Source organism: Equus caballus, chromosome 8 (genome assembly GCF_041296265.1).
Source record: "Equus caballus isolate H_3958 breed thoroughbred chromosome 8, TB-T2T, whole genome shotgun sequence".
In the NCBI taxonomy this organism is placed as follows: Eukaryota; Metazoa; Chordata; class Mammalia; order Perissodactyla; family Equidae; genus Equus; species Equus caballus.
This window is the reverse complement of record NC_091691.1, coordinates 4,680,641-4,706,214: the sequence shown is the minus strand read 5'-3', so window position 1 is coordinate 4,706,214 and position 25,574 is coordinate 4,680,641. Positions and strand designations below refer to the sequence as shown.

The following is a 25,574-nucleotide window of genomic DNA, read 5'->3' as shown; positions in this document are numbered from 1 at the left end:
TTTAAGTTTAATATTATTTCAAAACAAATTATAAAAATCAAACAATATTAGAGATGACTCTCCCATGCAGAAAATTTCCAAATAATTTCTGTAGGTACAGCACCCTCAAGGAGGTGGAGCACACCCCTCGCGTCTTAAGTATGAGCTGTGCAGAGTGACTTCCTTCCACACAGTAAGTCTCGAAAGGGGGAAAAAAAGAGTAACTTTACAGGGTAGAAATGTGACAAATGCTACCTCAGCCAGGTGATCAAGGTCAACATCAAGAGTGATGTCAAGATGATCATATGTAGCCTTGATATTATGTGATGAAAATGGCACTTTAATTCTGTGGTCTTTCTCCCAAAAACCCTTATGCGCAGACGTATTATGAGAAAATCATTAGACAAATCCCAATTGAGGGAATGTCTACAAAACACTTGACCAGTACTCCTCAAAACTGTCAAGGTCATCAGAACATGGAAAGTCTGAGAAACTATCACAACCACATGATGAATAAGTGTAATGTGGGATTCTGGACCAGAAAAAGGACCTTGGGTAAAAACTAAGCAGATCTCAATAAAGTATGGACTTTAGTTAGTAACAATATACTGATACTGGTTCATTAATTGTACCATATGTACCGCACTAATGTCAGATGTTAATGATGTCAGAAACTTGGTGTAGGGTATTGGAAACTCTCTGTACTATCTTTGAAATTTTTCTGTAAATCTAAAAAATAAAGTTTATTTTAAAATAAACAATATTTAGGCAGTCCAGTGAGGAGGATTTGGGCATGAATTAGGTGTGGGGGTTGGTAAAGAATGAGGTTGAGGAAGGTGTTTACTTTTTGGCTTGAGGAACTGAGAACGCGGAGGGGCTCTAGGGGAAGTTAGGAAACAGACAGACAGCGGGCAGGTGAGGAGTTCAGGGGAAGATCTGTAATGCAGGCTTGTGCACTTGACTGTGCAGTTGATGTGTGTGATTTGGGCTAGAGGGGGAGACTTGCGCAGCTGGGTGGTGAAGACCACGGCTACCCTGGGAGGAGTATGTCATATGAGAAGAGTGGGATAGCCCTTTTGGTTGCCTATCTGTTCCCTCTTTCTTCCTGGATGCTGGAGCCCTGACTTGATTGGGGCGTCCACCCTTTCCCCACGTAACTAGGGGAGAGTCACCCCCTCTTAAGTTCCAAAGGTAAATCTTGATTGGCCTAAGACACTCATGGTGGTCTCATTCTTCTTGATGATGATTAGATGTAGTGAGCGTGTGACCCAGTCTGCCGATGATGAAGCGTGAGCGGAAGACTGCTGGGTGGCTCAGCAGTCTCCTCGCTCCTAAGAAAGAGACTCCCAGAGAGGCAATCCCTTTCTCCCTTTGCATTGTGTGGCACCATGTGATGTCTGGGACTGCTGTAGCCATCTCCCTACTTGCCTGAGGATGATGCCAATGCACAGAACAGGGCGGAGCCTAGACAAGGGCAGAGAAGAGGAGCAAGAGCCTTCCCTGTAGGATTCTTGTTAGTTGAGAAAGTACGAGTCCTTACTGTTCATACCAATTTGGTTTGGCAGGGCCAGGGCTAGGGTGGGGCAACTGCGGAGCCTAGGATGCAACATTTAAGGAGGCAATCGCTCTCCGACGCTGACGCTGCACTCGCATGACCCTGAGAGTGTCTCCTTAAATGTTGCTTTCTTGGTGCCCCACTTACCCCATCCTAGTCCTGGCCCTGTTTGACTCAGTTTTCTGGACCTACAGCTGAAACTTCTAACTGGTAAGTGCAGGTCACTGAAATTTAAGGAATGGATAGATAAGAGGAACCTAGAAAAAGAGATGAAAAACAGCTGCTCTGTTTGGACCGGAGTGATGTTAGATAGTAATGGTGCCAGAGGCCAGCCCAGCCTTCAGCCTAAGACTAAAGAAATGGCCCTCCAAGCTTTCATAGCAATCTTATTTTCAGAATTTTCCAGAGTATGTTACTGTGTTCATATTTCTTCCATGACTAAAACAATTTTCAGTAGTATGTTTGTTAATTTCCCACGGGTCGGGGATTTTGAAATTTAAGTTTGCATGATTATTTATTTGTTAAGTTGTGCCGTGATCAGAGGATTTGACCTGAACAATATTCGCTTATTTGAATTTATTAAAACTTTTTGTGGTCCAGTGTAGGCTACTTTTTTGTATTTTATGTAAATGTAGAACTCAGCATGTATTTTTATGCCTTATTAATTCTGTTAACTCATCTTTATTTTTATTTTATATATCACAGTCTGATGGTGGTGTGTAATATATTTTTGCTATAACTGTGTTTCTATTAGTTGTATGTTTTTCTAAAGATTTGTGTTTCCTGCTTTGTGTTGCTATGCTATTTAGTGCGTTTGATTTCACAATATCTCTTTATACTATGCGTATTTTTGGCACATCTTTTTTAACATCGGTACATATTCAGAGTTTGTCCTTTGATCTGATCTGAGATTTTTATAGTTTTATATAGGCATTTTAGCCAATTATGTTTTTCTTATTTATTTACATTTGCCTTGTTATACCTTTTGTAACTTTCCATCATCTAATTTTTTTATGTTTTCACGTGGTTTTTTATGATTCCTTCCATTTCTTTTCCATTTACAATGTGAGAAAAGTGTCTAGTACACTTCGTGGTACAGAACTCTTGATTTTTGCTGTGTGAATGACATTTTTCCTTTTATCTCCTGTCATAATTTATGAAGTAGACATAAAGCTTTTTACACTGAAAAAATACATGAAAATTATACTATTTTTAAAAATAACTTCTATCTTCACTTTATGTACAACAAAGGCTTAGTGCCTTGCTTTTTGCACCCTCGTTCTTCCTCTCCAGTTTTCATTGCATTAGTTTGAGGTTAAAAATCCTTTGTCACAATCTCTTTTCTTTTGCATTTTGTTTGTTACCATAGCGACAACAATTATTTCAACTTACTAGCAGCAAGCAGTCTCTACTCAGTGGTGTTCTTATTCAGTTATCTCTCTATCTTTAGCTAGTTTCAAGGCTCATTGCCAGTTCTTTTCTCTGATTTCATCATTCATGAGTTTCTGATTCAGGTCTTAGTGACTTATTGTACAATTCTGAGCAATTTTTGCAGAAAAGGGAGTTAACTGGGTAGAGTATTAGTCACAAACTTTTGTGGTTTCAAGTGACAGAAACCTACCTTAAATTGACTTCAGTAAAAGAGAGAATATATTTGGCTCATGAACCTGTAAAGTCCAGGCTGAGTTGAATACACCCTCACACTGTGTCATCAGGAAATGGTCTCCATCTCTAGACTCTGCTTTCCCTGTCTCACCTTCATTCTCAGAGGGCCTCTCTCACATTATGGCATGTTTGACCTGAGACTCATACTCACTGCCCTAGCACCCCAGCAGAAAGGAAGTACTCCTTTCCCAACTGTTTCTGCAGAAGGCCGGCTGAGTGTCACTGGCCTGGATCAGGTCACACGCCCATTCTTGAACCAACGTCTGTGACTCTGACTGGGGAGCCCTGGGTCACATGCTTACTCTTGACTTGGGAGTGAAGAATGCAGAGGGATGGTTGACCAAAGAAAAACCGGGTTGTTGCTATCAAAAGGTGGAGGAGTTAATGCTAGGCAGGCAAAAATAACAGATGTCCATTGTTTTCTAAGACTCTATAGATCTGTGAACTGTCACCACTCTAGAGAGACAATAAGGAAGACACCCAGATGGCCAGCTGGCCGTTCAAGCAAGGTCTCCTGCTTAGTGGCTTAGTATAGTCTCACAGTGTTCCAGAGCCTAGCTCTCAGCTTTGTGCTTCCAGAAATTTATTGTTATTTATGTAGCTAGACGATTGTTCCCTCTGGGCCTGGCTCATGCTAACCTGACTCAGCAGAGACTGATGTATATCTAAACCCCTTCTTAGAATGAACAGTAACGGCCAAAGGAGCTGAATAGGGCTGTCCTCTGGTCAGGGCACATTTCCTGTCAAAAACCACAAGTGAAGCCAAACTCTAATCATAAGGTTACCTAGTGCCCATGGAACTAGGCAAGAGAAGTTCTCTGGAGAAAATTAGTGGTCAGAGGCATCATGCCATGATGGTGTGGTGGCTTTAAAATGTCCACAAATGCTGGAAGAGTGGAGAGAGGACATGTTCCAGGGAGAGAGATATGTATGTGGTGAGGCTGAAAGACAAAGAGAACTGAAAGTAGTCTAGTGTGGCTGAAGCAGGGATGGCAAGGAGAGCAGATGAAGCGGAGCTGGGGTGGATGGGTGGTCAGCAAAGGCCTCACTCTGAGTGCAACAGGGAGCCACTGCCTTGCTTTACGAAGCGGAGTGAAATGGTCAGATGAGTTATGGAAAGAGTGATCTGGGTATGGGGAGAAACAACTGGAGATGGGCAAGAGTGAGAGCAGAGGAGTTAAGGCTATTGCGGCAGCCCAGGTGAGAGGCAACGCAGCAGGCTTCATGCAGCAGAATGCCAATGGCATGAAGTGGATTCGTTTAAAAGAGTACTTTTCAAAATTCTGTAACTATGTATGGTGACGGATGTTAACTAGAATTATTGTGGTGATCATTTCACAATATAAACAAATATCGAATCATTATGTTGTATACCGGAAACTAGTGTAACACTGTATGTCAATTATACTGCAATAAAAAAATAAAAAATAAAACAGTGCTTTTCAAAGTTTAATATGCATACCAACCACCTGGAGATCTTGTTAAAATGCAGATCCTGATTCAGTAGGTCTGGGGTGTGGCCTGAGATGCTGCATTCCTAACGAAATCCCAAATAATGCTGGTGCTGCTGGTCTGGAGACGACACTTTGAGTAGCAACGCCTTCAGAAATATTAAAGAAATAGAATTTACAGGAGTTTGCAATTGGTTGGAAAGGGCGAGGGGTTGGGAGTGAGGTAAAATGAGTTAACGATCATACGCAAACTTCCAGCTGGAGTATCTGGGTGGTGATGCTATTCACAGACACAAGATGAGGAACAGGTCTGGGTGGGGTAGATAATAATAACAGATAACATTTACTGGATACTTACTACGTGCAAGGCTCTTTACTAATACTGTCTTATTTATTCTGTACAACAAACTTAGGAGGTAGATGCTACTGTGCTCCTCATTTTAAGAGTGAGAAAACTGAGGCCAAGGTCACACAGTAGTAAGTGGAGCAGCCAAGATTCAAACCCTCTGAGAGTCTGAGTGCACAACTCCTCCAGTTAACCGTCAGCAGTATGGACACATGAAGCTGAAGCACTTGTAGGATGTCACACGGAGCTGCCCAGTGGACAAGCTGACCCGGAGTTCAGGAGGGAGATTCTGAGCAACGGTTAAAGACCTAGGAGGAATCAAGGCATCGGAAGGGATGAAAGCGTCCAAGGCGGGTTAACAAGCTATCCCCTCACAGTGCTGTCAATCGTTTTCTGTTTTCCTTTGGCATTTAATTATTACAGAGGAAGAATCTGAAGAACACCAGTTTTTAGCTTTTTTATAATTTTTTTTTTCTGATTGGATACTGTGTTTGTTCTTTACCCCTGAAATTTAAGAAGTTTTCTAGATTATGTCTTGAAGTTGGTTTCCGCTTACTCATTTTTCTGGATCCCAGTGAACTCACTCAATTTTCCATTTCCACCTCAGATCTTTTCACATCTAAGGCAAGTTTTCTTTTATTATCATTTTAATTATTGCTTCTAATTGATTTGCTCTGTCTTCTTTTAGGGGAATTCCTATAGTTTGACTCTCCATGACGTTCTCCTATCCATTTTCTTCTCTCTTAAAGAATTCCAGCACCTTGAATTTTTCATATATTTAGCCTCTATATTGCTGATTTGCTGTTGCATTGTCAAATCTGCCTTTTACTGCTTTGACCATTGCATTTTGCTTTGGTTACAGTGGTTTTAATTTCGTAGTACTTGCCATTTACTTTGGCCTGTTCTTCAGAAGATGCAACTTCCTCTTGTAATCAAGAATAACCATTAGCTGTTTTCTAAAACTGTGTTCTGCTTCATGGACTAAATATATGTCAAAGAAGTAATTTTTGGCTCTAGCACTTTATTTCTTTTCTCATGTGCCACATATTTTTTTCCCAAAGTGTTTTTAAAAAAATGTGCTTATTCACCTTTGAGATTGACCAGTTAAACTTTGCTGAAGGCCAGAGCTGACAGCTCTCAAGAGCACCGCATTGGACAATCAGGATGCATGATCTTCCCCCTGGACGCCCTCTCCAAAGATCGCATGGGAAACGGTTCAGAAGCAGGGGATCCATCATTTTCTGTCTCATTGTCTTAGTTATTCTTGGCATTCACCTCAGGATTCCGATCTTTGCTTTTTAACCTCTGGTGTTTGTGACTAGTTCTGAGCCTCAGTGTGTGTGTCTCATTTTCTCTAGATCTCGATGTTTTGGTTTTAGCGTTTTCATCTTTGCATTTATATTTCAGTATGTCCTATGTCTAAGACTCCGTGCATCTGTACAATCTGGGTCTCAGTCTCCAAATCTCAATGTCTTTCTCTAGTGTCTCAACCCACTACACCTTAGCCCCTTTCTCTGCCTTATACTTCCTCACAGCACTTACCACAACTTGAGTATTTATATGTATGTATTTCTTTAAAAAAAATTTTTTTTAAAGATTTTGTTTTTCCTTTTTCTCCCCAAAGCCCACTGGTACATAGTTGTATATTTTAGTTGTGGGTCCCTCTAGTTGTGGCACGTGCGACGCCACCTCAGAGTGGCCTAATGAGTGGTGACATGTCCGCACCCAGGATCCAAACCAGCGAAACCCTGGGCCGCCAAGCGGAGCGCGCGAACTTAACCACTCGGCCTGGGGCGGCCCCCTATATGTATATGTTTCTGTCTAGTGGATCTAGTCTATCTAACCCATCTCTTCCCTCTAGAATGTGACTTCCGTGAGGCGGATGCCCAGGGACACGGCAAGTGCTCCACAAACACTTGCTGAGGGAACCTCCGTCTGAGTAGCGAATCCTCTGTCTCTCCTTTTGTTCTCGACCTTTGTGTTTGACACTTTCTTAGTATGCAAATGTCTTTCTCGGTCTCGCTCACGCCTTTCGGTTCCTGTCCTCGTCTCGGGGCCTCTAAGTTTGTGTGTGGACCGCGGACCCGCACAGGCCTGGCCCAGGCGCGCGGCCGTGCGTGGCGCGTCGTCGTCTCTCACGCGTCTTCCTGGGTGGCTCTCCGACTCCGTCAGGACCCCGCTCCGGGCATTTCCCTGACACTGGCCATCTCCCAAGTGCAGGCCCTCAGCTGTCCGACGCCTCGGTGTCCTCCGGCGTCTCAGGAGCCGCCTCCAGCGCCGACTCCCCCGCAAACGCACGTGACCGCGCAGGGCGGCGCCTCCGCCGCCGCCGCCGCAGCGCTTCGCCCTGAACTCGCCGCTTCCGCCAGCCCGCGCAGCCCCGCCCCCAGGCCGCGAGGAGCCAATCCTCGCGCACGCTGCCTGGCCCCGCCCCGGCGCCCTCCTCGGCGCGCGCCCCTCCCTCCGCCCGCCGGCCCGCCCGTCAGGCAGGCAGGCAAGCAGGCAGGCAGTCGGTCTGAGCGGCCGTCGGCTCTGCAGCCCTTCCGAGCGGCGCCCTCCTTGCTCCTTCCCGGTCAGCGGCGGCGGCTGCACAGGCAGCGGCGCGGTCCGTCCGGGAGGCGCGGCGTGGGCCGAGCGGCGGCCGCGGAGCGTCGAGGCCAGCGCGGCGGCGGCGGCGGCGGCGTGCGCGGGCCCGGAGATGGTCCGCGGGCAGGTGTTCGACGTGGGGCCGCGCTACACCAACCTCTCGTACATCGGCGAGGGCGCCTACGGCATGGTGTGGTGAGTGTCCGCGCCCGCCCGCGCCCGCCGCCCACCCCCGGGGCCCCGCGGACGCCGCCGCGGCCTCCCGCGCCACCGCGACCCCGACCCCGGGCTTCGTCGCGGTCCGCGCGCCGGGGGCCTCGGGCGGAGCCCCGCGGCCGGGCGAGGTTTGGGAATCGCTCGCGGCGCTTCGCGGGTTGGCCCTCACCCGGCGCGGGGAGGGGCGCGCGGGCCGGGACCCGGGACTCCAGGAACCGGGCGCGGCGCGAATTTCAGAGCCAGGACCCCCGGGAAGGGGCCGGTGGCGCCTCCCGCCCCGCGGTTTGCTGGCATCACAGCCTTCTTTGGACATCCGATCGTAAAGCCCGGAATTCCTTCAGATGCGCGGCGGCGGCGGCGGCGGCGGCGGCGGCGGCGGCCGTGGTCTTGAAGCGGTTCGCCTTGGGGTGTGTGCAGGACCCCGAACAGCCCTCCGTGCGGTTCCTCCTCGCCTGTCGTCCGCGAGCGGCCTTCGTGCGGTGTCTTCACTGGTGCTCGTGGTGCTCTCCTGCGCAGGCTTTCTAAAAAGCGTTAGTGGCACCAGTGTTTTTTGTGGAATATTTCAACCTCGGAGTTTTAAAATGAATTTTAACATCGTACTGTTTGCGTTCTAGGAAGGATAAGCCAGCATAATGAATCTCTTGATTCATTAAGGAGTCATCTGGAGTTGGGCCTAATTTGACTTATTTTTCTTTGCCTCGAGTGAGCGAGCGCTCTTATCAGCCTTTATGCATCCAGACGTTTCAGCACAATTACTGTGGACTTTTCTGTTCGTGTTTTAGTGGTCAGTGTATATTCAGCCTTAATGGAGTTCTTGCAGAGTCACATGCAGGCTCTTCCCTCTTGATCCAGATCCCTCAGAAACGTTTGTGGAATGAGGGTGACGGTATTGTTTTTATTAGAACCAACCGGCTTTAGTGTTTTGTGCTGATGAAGGCTTGTGGGAGTTGCTTACATCTAAATCTTGTGTTTTTTGTGTTCATTGAAGGAAGCAGACTAATATTTACTGAACACTTCGTGGCAGGTACGCTCTCATTTTATAGGAACAGCTGCCTCGAGGGAGGCAAAGGTGGTCACATCTCTCTTTGAGATGAGAGAGTACTTCCAGCTGAAGCCAGTTTCTAAGGTTGTACAACAAGAGTCAGACTTGAGATTGTAGACTGAGATCCTATTTCAAATGCTGCAGCTCTTTCCATCACACTCTTACTTTCCTTAAATAGTGTTATTAATGATTTTTAAATGTTAGCATACTACTGTTATAAGCAAATATCTTTTAGAAGCATATTTAGATTTCAGTGATCATAATTTTAGAAATGCCATAGAGGGCATGTTTTACTAAGTATCTTAGCTAGACCAAAAGACTAGTTAAAATTGCTTTTTTAAAGAAGAGACTCACTAAGGACCAGCCCCGTGGCAGAGTGATTAAGTTTGCGTGCTCCGATTTGGCAGCCCAGGGTTTCGCCCCATTGGGTCCTGGGTGCGGACCTAACACCACTCATCAAGCCACGCTGAGGTGGTGTCCCACATGCCACGACTAGAAGGATCCACAACTACAAAAATATACAACTGTGTCCTGGGGGTCTTTGGGGAGAAGAAGAAAAGATAAATTTTTTTTTTTTTTTAAAGACTTGATGAATCTTGAATATTTTCATCCTCTTCAGGAGCAAAATGCTTCACAGCGTCCAGCTGTGGAAATTAACATGAACTCAGAGGGTTAGGAGCCAAAAAATAAGTTAAAGTAGGTCAAATCTAAAAGAAATATGGCCCTAGAAAGTAACAGAGGGAAAGTCCTGCCCGCAGCATCGCTTCTCTGCATACATCTGATTGCTCTTGTGCCTGCTGGTGAGTGTGCCCGTAAACGGGTCTCGTTATGAGAGGCTCAGAATTGCCCGTCACATCCTTTGGCCCTTTTAAAAAATGTAACATCTGAAATATGGACTGAAAAAATTTTTAGGTTTTGGCTATTTCAGTTGGAAGATTTTTTCCTGTCTGAGATTTTTATTAGTCTGAAGATGGCTTAGATCTAGTGGCTGTGTCTGTCACTGCTGTGGACTTACTTGACTCAAGTCTCTGTCGGGTGAAATGCCAAGTATTTTTGCTGTAATTTTCTTTTCCTGAGTAAAACACAAACCTTAGATTAGAATCCTGAGTCCAGATTATAGTTTTTTGTCTTCAGGTTGATGATATACCCTAGTAAGAATTTAATCTACTTTATACAGTACTAGCATTTAGTGAATATTGGTTACCAATACTCTGTTTATGGAGGGCTTCTTGATTGAAATATTAGTATTTGGATAGTGATGTTTTTAAAAACCTAACCCTTCCAGAAGGATTTAAGAATTTTCAGGCAGTTCTTTTTATTTCATTTCATTTGAATCCGTTCATTAGGAATCTTGCCTTTTCTGTGCAGAGCCCTTTTCTGATTATTACGTGGAGGATATAAAGATGAAGAATGGAGTTGGAGTTGGTTCTTTAAGAGTGGGTATGATTTTGATAGATAATAGGCACAAGCGAGTTTGAGCTGTGGAATCTAATCCTGGAAAAGTATGTAGGTGGCAAATCTTGGCGGACTCTAAAGTCAAAACTGAGTTTGATTGTGTATTTGTGCAGTGGCGAAGCATGTTTTTGAAAAGAGGCAGTGACATGGTCAGTTTTGAAATTTTGAGGGAGGATAGATCAACACTGGTGGAGATGATAGGGAAAAAAACTGAGGTGGGGGAATCAGTTAGGCTGTTGTAACCATCTAGAGGTGAAGTACGATAGCGGCAGTGGCAGGTAGTAGATGGAGATGAGAGACCTTATAAAGACAGCCAGTAACAGGCTCTTGTCGGAAGAGTGGCAGAAAGGCTTTTAATCATGGCAAGTATGACAAGAAGCAAAGGGTGATGGGATCTTAAAGGGTAAGAGGCTGAGAGAGGTGGATTTGGATTTGAGAAGGATCTCTGAGACAAGGCTTGGTGATTGATGGCGAATGGGCAGAGTTGTTCATTCCAAGGCTTCTAGCTTGGGAGCCTGGGAGAATGTTGGTGCCATTATCTGAGAGGGAATACTGTAGGCAGAGCAGGCTTGTTAGGGAGAAATAGTCAGTTCTGGTTCCAACTTGTTAAGTTTATGATGTCTGTAGGCCATTTAGGGTGTATCTGGAAGGCATCCTGAAATTTATAAGAGGGAAGTAGAATCTGGAGATGAAAATTATGTAAGTGGTAGTCTTGTGTGGATGAGCACAGATTCTTTTTTTTTTTTTTTAAAGATTTTATTTTTCCTTTTTCTCCCCACAGCCCCCTGGTACATAGTTGTATATTCTTAGCTGTGGGTCCTTCTAGTTGTGGTGTGTGGGACGCCGCCTCAGCATGGCCCGAGGAGCGGTGCCATGTCTGTGCCCAGGATCTGAACCGGCAAAATCCCGGGCGGCCAAAGCAGAGCGTGTGAACTCAACCCCTCGTCCACGGGGCCAGCCCCAAGCAGAGATTCTTATTTGAGGTCATTGTTTAGGTGAAATGGCAAGCAGATGTTGTGTATGTTCATCTTTTCAGTCAACAATCTGTAGCATTCCATAGATTTTCAAAGGGGCCTATTGTCCCAGAAAGGTTAAGAACTACTGAGGTAGAACAGGAAAACCAAAGAGGTAACTGGCTAAACAAATGCTTTTTTTTTTTTTTTTTTAATGAATGGCACCTGAGGGGCTGGCCCGGTGGCACAGCGATTAAGTGCACACCTTCCGCTTTGGTGGCCCGGGGTTCGCCAGTTCGGATCCCAGGTGCAGACATGGCACTGCTTGGCTAAGCCATGCTGTGGTAGACGTCCCACATTTAAAGTAGAGGAAGATGGGCATGCATGTTAGCTCAGGGCCAGTCTTCCTCAGCAAAAAGAGGACTGGCAGCAGTTAGCTCAGGGCTAATCTTCCTCGGAAAAAAAAAAGAAAAGAAAAGATTGGCACCTGAGCTAACAGCTGTTGCCAGTCTTTTTTTTTTTAACCCCTGGCTTTTTCTCCCCAGATCCCTTCAGAATACAGTTGTATATTTTAGTTGTGGATCCTTCTAGTTGTGGCATGTGGGACACTGCCTCAACATGGCCTAATGAGCGGTGCCATGTCCGTGCCCAAGATCCGAACCAGCGAAGCCCACACTGCCAAAGTGGAGCACGTGAACTAACCACTTGGCTACGGAGCTGGCCCCTAAACAAATGCTTTTAAGAGGTAGGCAAAGGAAGAGGAACCGGAGGGCTGGTGAGCTGTATAAGAATCAGGAAAAAATGGTATGAGAAAGGCTCGATTGAACCTGTATGCTTGATGAGCTCATTACCTGAGCTAAGCATCTATTTCGGGTAAGTTGAGTTTGAAACACTTTCTGAATGTGATTGAGAGATCATAGGGTCATCTCCATGGAGAGCCTGATTGAAGCCTTGAGAGTGGACAAGGTGGGAAAAAAGGTGAGAACTGAGCCGAAAGAATGCCTGACTTTAGGTGTCAATAGAAGGCAAGTTGGAGAAGAGGACAGAGGAACTGTGGTCAGAGAGGCCAGAGAACCAGGAGTGTGCTTTGTCTAAGGAGCCGAGAGAGAGGTCCTGAAGGGGTTGGTATTGAACGTTGTAGAGGGCAAACAAGGCAGCTTGAAGACATGCTCTTGGATTTGTTGACTTTCAGCTCTCCCCTCAAAAACAGGTTTCCAACCCAAATTTCATTATGATCACATTTCTGATGTACAGTATCCTGTCCCATTAAGGTTTTTGTGATTATGGCAGACTAGTAGAACTGCCATTTAGTCAGCACTTTCTGTTTGTTTGTTTTACATACATTAATCCTCATAAACACCCTGTAAAGGTAGTTACTTTGTAAATGAAGCAACTTGAGACACAGAGAGGCTAGTTAACTTACCTAAGGACTCACAGCTAGGAAGTGATAGAGCATCCCAGTCTGCCTAGTTCCTAAGTGATACTCAACCAATGATCAGAGTTGAGAAAATATGTGCTTTCAATAACAGAAAATATCTATTGTTTGTATCACTTTTTAGCCTTTTTGAAAACCTTGGGGCTGGCCCCGTGGCCGAGTGATTAAGTTCGTGCGCTCTGCTGCAGGCGGCCCAGTGTTTCGTTGGTTCGAATCCTGGGCGCGGACATGACACTGCTCATCAAACCATGCTGAGGCAGTGCCCCACATGCCACAACTAGAAGGACCCACAACGAAGAATATACAACTATGTACCAGGGGGCTTTGGGGAGAAAAAGGAAAAAAAAAATCTTAAAAACCTTATCTGCAAGGTCATTCACTCAGAAAACATTTATTGAGCACCTGTTATGTGCCAGGATTCACATGATCACTGCCCTTTAGTAGCTCTTAGTCTAAATAGTGGGATGGACTTGGGCAGTAATACAGAGAATATACCAGTGCCACACAGAAGGACTGTGAAGCCCTTTGAGAAAAAAGGCCTGAGTGACGTGGGGCTGTTTTTGTATGGCTTCACAAACTTTTGAGCTGATTGTTGATAGCTGGCTAGGAGTTCATCTTGAGAAGTGCATTCTAGGTAGAGGAAAATGTGCATGTGAAGGCACAGAAGTATAAAAACAGCACATCAAGTCAGGAAAACCACAAGTTGTTTGGGATGGCAGGAGTGCCTTAAGGAGAAAGCATGCTTTGAGACAGCTGGGATGGGCAGGGCCAAATCCTCAAGGACATTGTTGACAGAGGAGTTCAGACTTGATTTTGTAGGTGAGAGTCATTGAGGGATGGCCCTCCTTCTCCCACCCAGCTCATCAAGTTTGATGAATTGTGTTCCCCTCTCTGTCTGTCCTGCTTTCTCTCTCTGCTTATCTAGTGGTGCTCAGTGGCTGTGATTTTGCCCCCTCTCCAGGGGTGTTTTGAAATAGATGTAGCTTTGTTGTTGTTACATTGATTGGAGGGGGTGTTACTGGCCTTCGGTATGTATGTGGTGGAGGCAGGCACACTAAACGACCTGCAGTGCATGGTACAGTCCCTCCACTGGACAATCGTCCTGTCAAGATGCCAGTACTATGCCCCTCCAACCCACCCCGGAGAAACACTGGGCCCTATTCAAGTGCTGCCTTCGTCTGAGGCTCGCCTCCACCATAAATTTACCCTTTGACTCTGCGGTAGCGCTCCCTCCCTGGATCCCTGGAACTCTGCTGGGTATTTGTACCACCTGTTTGAGAGGCAGGACCAGCAGTAGTATATATCATCTCTAAAGGCTGGAGACTTGGAAACAGATCTGGATTCAGATTCTTAGTTTTGTTTATTAACTGTTAATTCAGCTTTTAATAAAGAAGTCTTTTGTATGCTTTTTGGAGCTCAAAGAGGCGAGGAGACCAGCTTACATAAGCTACAGAAAATTCAATTTCTGAACAGTTTTGAGTGCAAGTAAAACTCAGAACAAAATTAATTTTGTTGTTAATAACATCCCTAATAATGTGCTCCTGGTGGTTAGCTCTAACTGATAAGCCATTCCCATGAATTTAATTTATATCTTCTTTTTTTTTTTTAAAGATTTTATTTTTCCTTTTTCTCCCCAGAGCTGCCAGGTACATAGCTGCATATTTTTTAGTTGTGGGTCCCTCTAGTTGTGGCATGTGGGACGCTGCCTCAGCATGGCCTGATGAGTGGTGCCATGTCCGCGCCCAGGATCCAAACCAGTGAAACCCTGGGCCGCCGAAGCGAAGCGCGAACTTAACCACTCAGCCATGAGGCCAGCCCCAATTTATGTGTTCTTAATTCTCAAGTATTTATAAAAAAATTTCATGAAAAGCATCCAGCTTGAGTTTTTTCAGGAACCATATGTAAATGTATTCCTCACCTTGCTCATATTAAGGTACCCACTACACTAGGCCCCCTTATCTGTGGGGCATATTGTTCCAAGACCCTCCGGATGCCTGAAGCCTCAGATAGTACTGAACCCTATATACTGTGCTTTTTCCTGTATGTACGTATTTGAGGTGCAGCAAAACTAGCATGAACTTTTTTTTTTCTTCACAATTTCATGGATAGAAGATTCGTTCTTACCGTGGATCTTAGCAACCTCAGTATAAGATTTTCTTTCCTTATTAAGTCAAAAACTTTCACCTTTTCACTTAAAGGAAGCACTTCACGACTTCTCTTGGGCATATTCGAATTGCCAGCAACACTACTCTTGTACGTTGGCGCCATTGTTAAGTAAAATAAGGGTTACTTGAACACAAGTACTGCAATACTGTGACGGTGACAGTGGATCTGATAACCTAGATGGCTACTAAGTGACTAATGGGCTGGGAGTGTATACAGTGTAGATCCACTGGACAAAAGGATGATCCAAGTCCGAGACGGAGTGGGAAGGCGCAAGATTTCATCATGCTATTCAGAAGGGCGTGTGATTTAAAACTTATCAATTATGTATTTCTGGAGTTTTCCATTTAATACTTCCAGACCACAGCTGACCATGGGTAACTAAAACTGTAGAAAGCGAAACCATGGATAAGAGGGCGCTACTGTAATTTTAGAAACTGATTTCCCAACAAGCATCCAGAGCTACTCCACTCTGCGTCCGGCCTACTCCACCCACCTTCCTGCCTAACCCTGAGATGTTGTTTCTCTCCTTGTGCTTCTTGTTCGCTTCTTGGGGCTCCCACACGTTGGAAAGCCAACAGGATAGATGTTCTCCAAGCTCGCTCTCAGATCCTCAGTCTTAGGGCAGGCCCTGGGTTCTGAAGCCATGGCAAGTAGGAGTTGGGAAGTGGGGTGTCAGGGTGCTAGCCTGCATGGGATATGCTGTGACCAACAGACTAACAATTGCAAGCCTGCCTTGCTTTGGGTGCTGTGGTTTCAAATTCATTTCCATCCTCATCTTTGAAGTATTTTTTTTTCACTTTATAGATAAGGAAACGAGGTCTTAGGTAACTTGTCCAAAGTTCACAGCCAGTAAATATATAGCAGAACTGAGACGTGTCTAGACCCCAAAACTTGTGTTTTTGTGTTTTTTTTAACTACTCTAGGGTTTATTCTGTTACTCCAAGCTGCCTGGAAACATACTTTCTACAGCCTGGTTCCTGAATGTGTTCGCATCAAAGTATAAAATGATTGTCATGGCCAACTCGGGCCTGTTGAGGAGGTGGAAGAGGGAAAAACTGGGCACCTGAAGAGGGGCAGGGAGGGCCAGAGCAGCCTAGTGTTTATCAGGAGGGTAGTGTGGACTTGTCACCCCTCCTAGCTACCTCTTCCAGTTTCTTGATTTTCATTTATTTAATAATATTATTAAGTGACCTATGTGCTAGGCGGTAGGATCAAAGTGGTGAACAGAAGTGGTTTTCACTCTTTGATGTTTACAGTCCACCGGGAAAATAATAGCATTTACTGAGGATAATGAGATGCAGAATGCTGCAGGAGGGTAAGGAAGGTGGAGCTGAGATGGTTTGAGGAGTGCTCTAGATTTCCTGGAGGGTGTGGTGTTGAAGCTGCGACCTGAAGAATGGCTTGGAGCTAACTGAGTAAAGGTAGTGTGGGGTGCTGCAGGGTTTCAGGCACTGTCTTGTAGAAAATGGATTGTAGAAATTGAAAAGTTAGGATTGAGATCCAGGGGTCTTTTTCATGGTACCTCAGGGACAGGAAGTGCAATTAAAACTTCAGTATGGTTGCAGCCAGGAACTAGGAAATAGACCAGGGCAGCTACCTCTGTCCCTCTTTACGTTTACAAAATCTTCTTGTGCCCTGCATCTCTGTGCAGCTGGCTGTCTTGTCTTTTCTCTTTTACCATTTTCCTATGCATTTCGCGGAAGAGAGCTGACCTTAGCTTCCTGAAGGTATGTGTCTTATTTAGTACATTGAGAGCCAGAGGCTGAGAGCACTCGAAATCAGATTGCTGGGGGCAAGAATCGGATTCAGCTTGGGATAGTGTCCACTGTGGTCCAGTCAGCTAGTGGGATCGTTTGATAAGACTAGAGTTCTCTAAGGTATGAGGGGTGAGGTGGAGTGGTCAAAAGATGTCTCCCGTTGACTACTGACTTGCCAGGTTCAAGTCCTTGGTGCTGCTCCCTCCACTCTTCTCCAGCCTGGAACCATTCCCTGCTGTTGGAGCCTGTGGGGAAGGAGGAGAGGTGAAGGAGAAGTAATTGAGGTGGAAGAAGAGCTCTGGATTGCTTTTAGGGCTCTTCTGCCTTCCTGTGCATGGCAGAATGGGCATGGCAGCTAAACTGGGTGGTATCTTTAAAATTTATTTAATATGGGATACATATATGAATGTGACTTATATGTGAATTGTGCAGCCTAACAATAAAGTAAATACCTAGGAACCCACCACCCACTGGGTGACTTCTTGACCAGGTTGTCTGAGGCCAGCATTCTGATCCCTGGTCACAGCCTTCACCCCAGGGTTTTCTCTTCTTTCTGAGAGTCTGTACGGTGGAGTGGGTAAGGGTACGGACTTTGACCGCTTAGATGTGACGCGGCAGGTCACCCCGCCTGAGCCCTGCTTTCCTCATCTATAGGAAGCGGGTGGTGATGTATGCCTCAGTGCTGTGAGGATTGGGTGAGATACATAGGTGGAGTGCTGAGCCCTCAGTGTCTGGTTAATGCTCAGTTGTTATTCCCTTGAAGTAAATGGGCTTGGCAAGACTGGCTTCTCCCTCACCTCCGTCTCTTGGAATATCCTCTTGGACTGTAAAGCAGCACGTGCAGAAATAAAAATAGTAGTTTCTGGGGCCGGCCTGGTGGCATAGTGGTTAGGTTTGCATGCTCTGCTTCTGCGGCCCGGGGTTTGCTGGTTTGGATCCCAGGTGTGGACCTACGCACCACTTGTCAAGCCATGCTGTGGCAGGCGTCCCAGATATAAAATAGAGGAAGATGAGCACAGATGTTAGCTCAGTGCCAGTCCTCCTCAGCAAAAAGAGGATTGGTGGCAGATGTTAGCTCAGGGCTAATCTTCCTCAAAAAAAAAAGTAGTCTTTGGGTCACAAAAGTTGTGTGTCAAGTTCCAGTTGTGTGATCTTGGGCAACTCACTCTCCCGTTCTTTGATTTAACAGTCAGAGCATTTTCTGTGCCAGGCTTGGGCCATGTTCCTGCCTTCTCTCAAGAATGTTGCAGTGTAGTGTTGGGGACAGACCAATGAGGAAATAAATTACTGTGTAGCATGTAAAAACACTGTTAGGAGATCATTCTGAACAGAGCAGTTAACTCCCCCTAGGCTTCCCGGTTACTAATTAATTCAACAAATAGTGTATGTACTAGGCACATTGTAGTTGAATGGATGGATACATGAGTGAACAAAACATTTAGCCCTCTGAGCTTACAGTCTGTGGGATGCCTGGCCAAATGGTAGTGGCTTGAAGAGAGGATTAGAAAGGCCTCCTCAGGGCCTTGGCTTTAAGTTCCTCCTAGTGAGTTTCCCTTTATTTCTCTTTTTATAGAGCTTATCCTAAAGAAAGGTCTAAAATATTTTTCCAAAGTCTGTTGATAAGTCCTTTAATTTTAAGTGGCCCTCCTGTGTTTCTGCATTTGGGAAACTGCAAAAAGGTGGCTTGTGCACAAACCTATTTTTTAAGTGAGTTATTCTTTCTCCTGTTACTAAACAAACATAAAGTACCTTTGAGCAGTTCCTATAGTGAGCAGATCTCATTTGTTTTCTTTTTTCTTACATAATTCCTGTAAAATATATATATTTTTGAGGAAGATTAGCCCTGAGCTAACATCTGCCGCCAATCTTCCTCTTTTTGCTGAGGAAGACTGGCCCTGAGCTAACATCTGTGCCCATTTTCCTCTGCTTTATATGTGGGACGCCTGCCACAGCATGGCTTACTAAATGGTGTGTAGGTCCGCACCTGGGATCCAAACTGGCAAACCCTGGGCTACCAAAGCAGAACATGAGAACTTAACTGCTTCACCTCCGGGCCGGCCCCTGTAAAATAATTTTTGAGAATTTGAAGCCATATCATTGTTCTCCCTACTTAAGAATCATATTCTGAGAAATAAAACTATGGTTGACAAATAAAAACTTGGTGGAACATCCTAACCAAGAAAACTGTTTATTAGCCAGTCAGGATCCTCTACACAAATTCAAACGTTCTCGCTCTAATTTGCAACGTTATTTTAATTACTAGCGTTGATGGGTTTGTTTTTTCAAGCCCAGGTACTCATAGAACCTCAAGCCCCGTGCTGGAAGGATGGCTGGCGGATGAGTCCAGTGCAGAGTCTGAAAGTTTCCTTTAAGGCTGACTTGTGGGGCTAGGCAAATATGAAGACTGCAGCTCCTGCTAATTATCAGGGTCCCACATTTTGTAGTTTGGACCTTAATTTGGGTTAACTAAGATGCTCATATCCTGCTTGTAGAGTAAAGCCTCATTCACCCCTTTATATAACACAAATTTTTAAAAACTTGGCCAAACATTGAGCAAAAGGAGGCTGTCTCTGGCTTTCTACCTTTTACTTTAAAACAACTATATTGGGGCCAGCCCAGTGGCCCGGTTGTTGAGTTCTCACGCTCCACTTCAGCGGCCCAGGGTTTTGCCGGTTAGGATCCTGGGCGTGGACCTAGCATCGCTCATCAGGCCATGCTGAGGCAGCGTCCCACATGCCACAACCAGAAGAACCTACAACTACAATATACAACTATGCACTGGGGCTTTGGGGAGAAGAAAAAATAAGTGAATAAATAAATATTGGCAACAGATAGTAGCTCAGGTGCGAATCTTAAAAAACATAATAAAACAACCATATCAACATACTATAAAACTCATAAAATTTTAAGTGTTCAGTTCAATAATTTTTAATTTACAAAGTTGTGCAGCCATCACCATAATCCAGCTTTAGAACATTTCCATCATTCCAAAAAGCCCCCTCTTGTCATTTGCAGTCAGTTCCACTCCTACCTCCACCCCCATCCCCACCTCCAGGCAACCCCAGGCTGCTTTCTGTTTTGCCAATGCCTAGAACTTTCATGAAAATGCAATCATGCAAGGTACAGTTTTTTGTATCTTGTGTTTTCTTCACTTATACTGTTTTTGAGATTCATCCATGTTGTTGCCAGGGTCAGTAGTTTATTACTTTTTGTCATCAAATAATAATTGGATGGCTATACCAGATGAGGGACATTTGGAATGTTTCCAGTTTTGTTTCTTACGAATAATGCTGCTGTGAACATTCATCTGTAAGTCTTTGTGTGGACGTTTGTTTTCGTTTCTCTTGAGTACCTGGGAGTGGAGTTGCTGAGTCAGAGGGTAAGTGATGTGTGTGTGGTTTGAGGGGAGAGGATGGTAAAATGATTTTATTTTAAACCGTAATAAGACGACAGATTCATTCATTGAATAAATATGAATGCCCTATGTACTGGCCACTATTCTAGGCACTGAGAAGAGAGTGGTGAACAAAACCTAGTCCCTGCCCTTGAGGGGCTTACTTTTCAGTGGAGTAGGGAGACTATCACGTGTATGTCATGTTTCGCTTACTGGTAAGTGCTGTGAAAAAAACTAAAATGGTGTAAGGATATAGAGTGAATAGGGGAAGGCATTTTTTTTTTTCTGTAATAGGTTAACTTAAAACTTTTTTTTTTTTTTGAGGAAGATTAGCCCTGAGCTAACTACTGCCAGTCCTCCTCTTTTTGCTGAGGAGGACTGGCCCTGAGCTAACATCCATGCCCATCTTCCTCTACTTTATACGTGGGATGCCCACCACAGCATGGCTTTTGCCAATCGATGCCATGTCCGCCCCGGGATCTGAACCAGTGAACCGCGGGCCGCCAAAGCGGAACGTGCGCACTTAACCGCTGCGCCCCCGGGCCGGCCCCAGTTTAAAACATTTTTAATGCTATACATGTAACAAATTTTTTTTTTAAACAATTTTTTTTAAACAATCTTAAACTTCTAGAAATATTGCAAGGATGGTACAAAGAAGGTTTTTACCTGAACCATTTGACGGTAAATTGCTGATACAGTGCCCCATCTCACCAGGACACTTGAGTGTGTATTTTCACCAAAGAAGGACATTTTCCTACATGACCGTGACACAGCCATCACTGACATGTTACGACTTCCTGCTCTTCAGACCCCGTTCAGCAATGACATGTTGCATTTAATTGTCCTGTCTGTTTGGTCTCCTTTAGGCAGACTTCCTTTGGCTTTAATGCCTTGACACTTTGGAAAATTGGTGTGTTTTTAACTTCTCAAGAAACCACCAAACTATTTTCCAAAGTAGCTATACCATTTTACATTTCTGTCAGCAATGTATGAGGAGTTCCAGTTCTTCACATCCTTACCGACACTTGGTTTAGTCAGTATTTTTGATTATATTCCATCTCGTGAGTTTATCAGTGGTATTGCATTATGGTTTCAGTTTGGATTTCCCTCATGAGTAATGATGATGAGCATCTTTTTAGGTGCTTATTAACCAGTTTTATATCTTGTTTGGTCAAGTGTCTAGTCATATCTTTTGCCCGTTTTTAAAGTCATCTCTCATTCAATTTTAATATAGTTATGTGTCACTTGATGGGTATATGTTCGAAGAAATTCATTGTTATGTCATTTTGTAGTTGTGCAAACATCATAGAGTGCACTTACACAAACCTAGGTGCTATAGCCTACTACACACGTAGGCTCTATGGTACTGATCTTATGGGACCACCGTTGTATATGTGGTCCATTTCCGTCGTTGACTGAAATGTTGTAATGCAGCCATGACTGTGTATAGTTCAGCACTCTCCAGATTTTCTTTTAGAATAGGGACAGCCAAAATTTTGAAGCGTAATCTAGACCTAATTGTGAGGCAACACCGGACAAACCCAGTTTAGGAATATTTTACCAAATAACGAGACTGAAATCTTCAAAGATGTCAGGGTCATGAATGTCAAGAAAAAACTGAAAAGCTGTTGCAAACTGGAGTCTCAAGAGATGTGACAGCTAAATGTGATCTGTGGTTCTGAATTGGCCCAATAGAATGGGGTCTGAAGATTAGATTGTGATAATGTATCGTGTTAGCAGTTTTGATGGTTGCATTTCGATTATGTAGGAGAATGGTCTTGTTTTGTTTCTAGGAAATAAAACTAAAGTATTAGAGAGTAATGAGCCATCATATTGGCAAACCTACTCTCAGATGCTTCAGAGATTAAAAGTTTGGTGACCTATTATTTACAGCTTTTCTGTAGTTTGAGGTTTAGTTCCTTTTTACTAGAGAGTTAGTGAGTCTCAGGAAGGTACTTGTGTGAGGGTGTGCTGAAATTTGGGGGAGGTCCTGAAAGGCATCTTTCAGCTGAGTGAAAGAGCACTGACCTTGGAGTCAGGGGACCTGAGACTTGGTCCCTGCCATCGTTGACATAGTACATGAGCTTGTGCTAGTCACTGTGCTTCTGCAGGTTTTAGTTTTCCTCATCTGTAAAATTGAGGTGTTAGGATAGTCTCTAGGATCCCTTCCCACTCTCATGTCACTGCCCTCAGGAACATTACATGAAATTAACACATATAAATACATACATATATGAAGAGAATTCATGTATGGAACATTTGTTTCCCTGTTACTGGAGAGCTGTCTATTTTCGTGTAGTTGCCCTGAGAAACCTCTGGATAACCATCACTGAGATAGAATGCGGAAACGTCCTTTTGAAATCTGGCAAAATGACTTACTTAAGTTAAATTATATTAAACCCTTGAGGAAAATGGCTATTTTCTCTGCCCTCAAGGTAAAGCTGGATTTCCTCATACTATACCAAAGTACTAGTTTGCCTCCAGTGAGTAGATTATTCACGTGTATTTGACTGGAAAGAGCATTTTTAACCTAGTGACTGGAATGGATGTTAATGCTACTATATTGTCATTGGGAACAAATGTACAATCAAAAATGTAGTTTCGGAGATAGGGAAGTACTTAAATAGAACTGATTAAAGTAATTCTGAAAAAAAAAGTACAATCTTATTTTTAGAAGAAATAGTTTTAGCTGCACAGCTAAAGAAAATAAAAACAATATTTCCCAAATTAATATCTAAATTGCCACTGAACACAGATCAGGCTTGCAAAGTAGAGTGTAAAACCTATGGAATTTAGGGGGCTGGCCTGCTGGCGCAGCGGTTAAGTGCGCACGTTCCGCTTCAGCAGCCTGGGGTTTGCCAGTTCGGATCCTGGGTACGGACATCGCCCCACTTGGCAAGCCATGCTGTGGCAGGTGTCCTACATATAAAGTAGAGGGAGATGGGCACAGATGGGCTCAGGGCCGGTCATCCTCAGCAAAGAGAGGATGATTGGCAGCAGATGTTAGCTCAGGGCTAATTTTCCTCAAAAAAAAAAACCAAACAAAAAACCTATGGAATTTACCTTGGTCGCAAGGATTTATCTTGAGTCAGTAACTAAGTTCAGGGTACTGCTACCTATTGCTTCAATAGAAATGTGAAAATGTTTAGTTTGGGGACTTATTTGAAATTTTCCTTCCTTTCTAACTCTAGCAATGCTGAACCTGTCCCCAAATAAACTTCTGTTCCCCCATTAAAGCATCTTTGTTTCTGTTCCATGGTTGAAGCAGATGCTTTTCTTAATTGTTTTTTAAGGATCAGTGTAATCTTTTCCCGTAAGTTAATTTTTACTGCAGGACCATATAGGCATATAAATATATTTGATATTATGTTTCAGACCAGTCGACAGTAATGCTGGATTATCTAAGATTGTGGCCAAGAATGTCCATCCCTTTATTGAGCTATTCTGCCTGTCTTGGTTTGCTAATGTTTCTAAGCATCCTTTCAAGGACAACTCTGATCCCTTACTATTCAAGTAATAATAAAAGTGTTATTCTTTGGGAATGTTGTAAATTCTTCCTTTAGTCCAAAAGGAGCTGGAAAAAAAAGACATTTGTGATTCTCTGCTTCTCTAACATAAGTGCTAAGAAGAGCCATTTTTTCCTTGCCACCAAGAAAGTATAAGACAAAATAGTCATAAGGCCAAAGCTTTATAGAAACTTTAGGAATGCTTCTGGTTACCCCAGCAGGCAGAATGTAGCATTCAAGAACTGGTAAATATTTGTATAGCATCGTGGAATTTAATGCTTACTTAAAAAATGTAAATTGGAAACTGTTTTGGCTTTGCGTGGTTTCCTGGCTTCAGCAGGAAAGCCTCTGGTGTTTCCCTAAGTAAGATGCTGGCATTGGGCTGAGGTGTATTTTATTTACTTAAGGAAGTATCCATCACTTCCTGTTTTGGTTGTTTTTAACATAAATGAGTGAATTTTGTCAGTGTCTTTTCCGCCTCCATGGTGATGATCATATGATTTTTTACTCTATAGCGTTATTAATATGAGGATCGTATTAAGGGATTTCCTTATATTGAAGCTCCCTTACATTATTTTATTTTTGTTTTTTTTTGAGGAAGATTAGCCTTGAGCTAACATCCGTGCCCGTTTTCCTCTACTTTATATGTGGGATGCCTGTCACAGCATGGCTTTTGCCAAGCGGTGCCGTATCTGCACCCGGGATCTCAACCAGTGAACCCCAGGTCGCCGAAGCGGAACGTGCACACTTAACTGCTGCGCCACCGGGCCGGCTGCATCCCCTTACATTCTTAATAAATCCTGCTTGGTTAAGTTGTATTTTTCATAATGTGCTGTTGGATTCTGTTTGCTCATATTTGAAGATTTTGTGTTGATACTCATAAGTGATATTCCTAAGTTATAAATATCATAAGATACTGTGCTATCTTTTTTGTATAATCTTTGTCAGATTTGAGGTTTACTGTTTACGGGTTTGCTGTTACTTGCTTCATAAAGTGAATTTGGAGGTCTTCTTTCTTTTTCTGTGTTCTGAGATAGCATTGGGACTACCTTATCTTTAAATGGTAGAATTTCCCTATGAAACCATTGGCCTGGTGCTTTTTTGTGTCTCCTTCGACTTTTGTTTCTGTATGGTCTCTCTGTCATCACTCTTTTACCCCTCCAGGTGGTTGTTCTCCACAACACCGTAACTGCTGTTTCTTTGAAAGCTTATCTGTTAAGCACCTGCATGTGTATTACCCTTATGTGATTATCCTTAAACAATATAGTACTTGATATTTCCTAGTTTTGAATTTTATATAAGTAACCTCATACTGTATGTATTCTTCAGCTAGCTTTTTTCATTCATCATTATGTTTTTGAGTATAGTTATTCATTTTCACTGCTTTATAAGAAGTATAGAATACACCAGAATTTATCCATTCTAGTATTAATGGACATTTGGGTGGTTTCGTGTTATTCCACTGTTTCTGAGGATAACTTTGGATGTTTCTCCTGATATACAAGAGTTTCTTTAGACACATCCTCAATAGTAGAATTCCTAGGTGGTAGGGCACATGCATGTGCACTAAGTAATGCCATATTGTTTTCCTAAGTAGTTTGTCTAGTAAAGTTTTGTGCTATTATTCTTGTACATCTTTTAAGTTTCTTCTTCTTGTTGTTACATTTGTTGTTGCTATTGTAATTTGTATCTGTATCTGGTTTATAGAAGTGCATTTGACTTTTTATAAGTTGGTTTTATGTCTGTAACCTTGCTAAACTCCTACTCCAATAATTTGTGTTTAAATTCTTTTAGGACAAGCATATCATCTGAAAATCATGACCATTTAGTTACTTTTTACTACTTAGATTTCTTTTATCTAAAGAGCAGTGATGATAGTGGGCACTGCTGACTTGTTCTCATATTAAAAGGAAAGCTCTAATTGATTGAAGGTACTATCAATTTTTGTATGGTTTTATTAGGTTTTCTTTCAAAGGTTTGGTGTTTTGTTTTTTTTTTTTTAAATCCTGAATGATTGTTGAATTTCCACAGATGCTTTTTTACTGCATCTATAGAAATTTTCATGTGG

General features: G+C 43.6%; 1 protein-coding gene and 1 long non-coding RNA gene across 4 annotated transcripts in view; one reads left to right on the top strand and one right to left on the bottom strand.

The window, feature by feature from the left end:
• Window positions 1-4,635: 4,635 nt before the first annotated feature.
• LOC138925319 (uncharacterized) lies at window positions 4,636-5,147 on the bottom strand. Its single transcript, XR_011441291.1, has 2 exons — window positions 5,009-5,147; window positions 4,636-4,799 (listed from the first exon to the last, which is right to left on the bottom strand). It is a non-coding gene; the product is annotated as an uncharacterized lncRNA (long non-coding RNA).
• Window positions 5,148-7,464: 2,317 nt separating this feature from the next.
• MAPK1 (mitogen-activated protein kinase 1) overlaps window positions 7,465-25,574 on the top strand; it is a 105,832-nt gene continuing 87,722 nt past the window's right edge. The window contains exon 1 of one of the 3 annotated variants that reach the window (XM_023646801.2): window positions 7,465-7,777. In XM_023646801.2, the coding sequence (XP_023502569.2) occupies window positions 7,695-7,777 (83 nt within the window). In that variant the 5' untranslated portion in view covers window positions 7,465-7,694. The remainder of the gene's footprint in view (window positions 7,778-25,574) is intronic. The other 2 variants (XM_023646802.2, XM_023646803.2) reach the window with 2 other exon arrangements.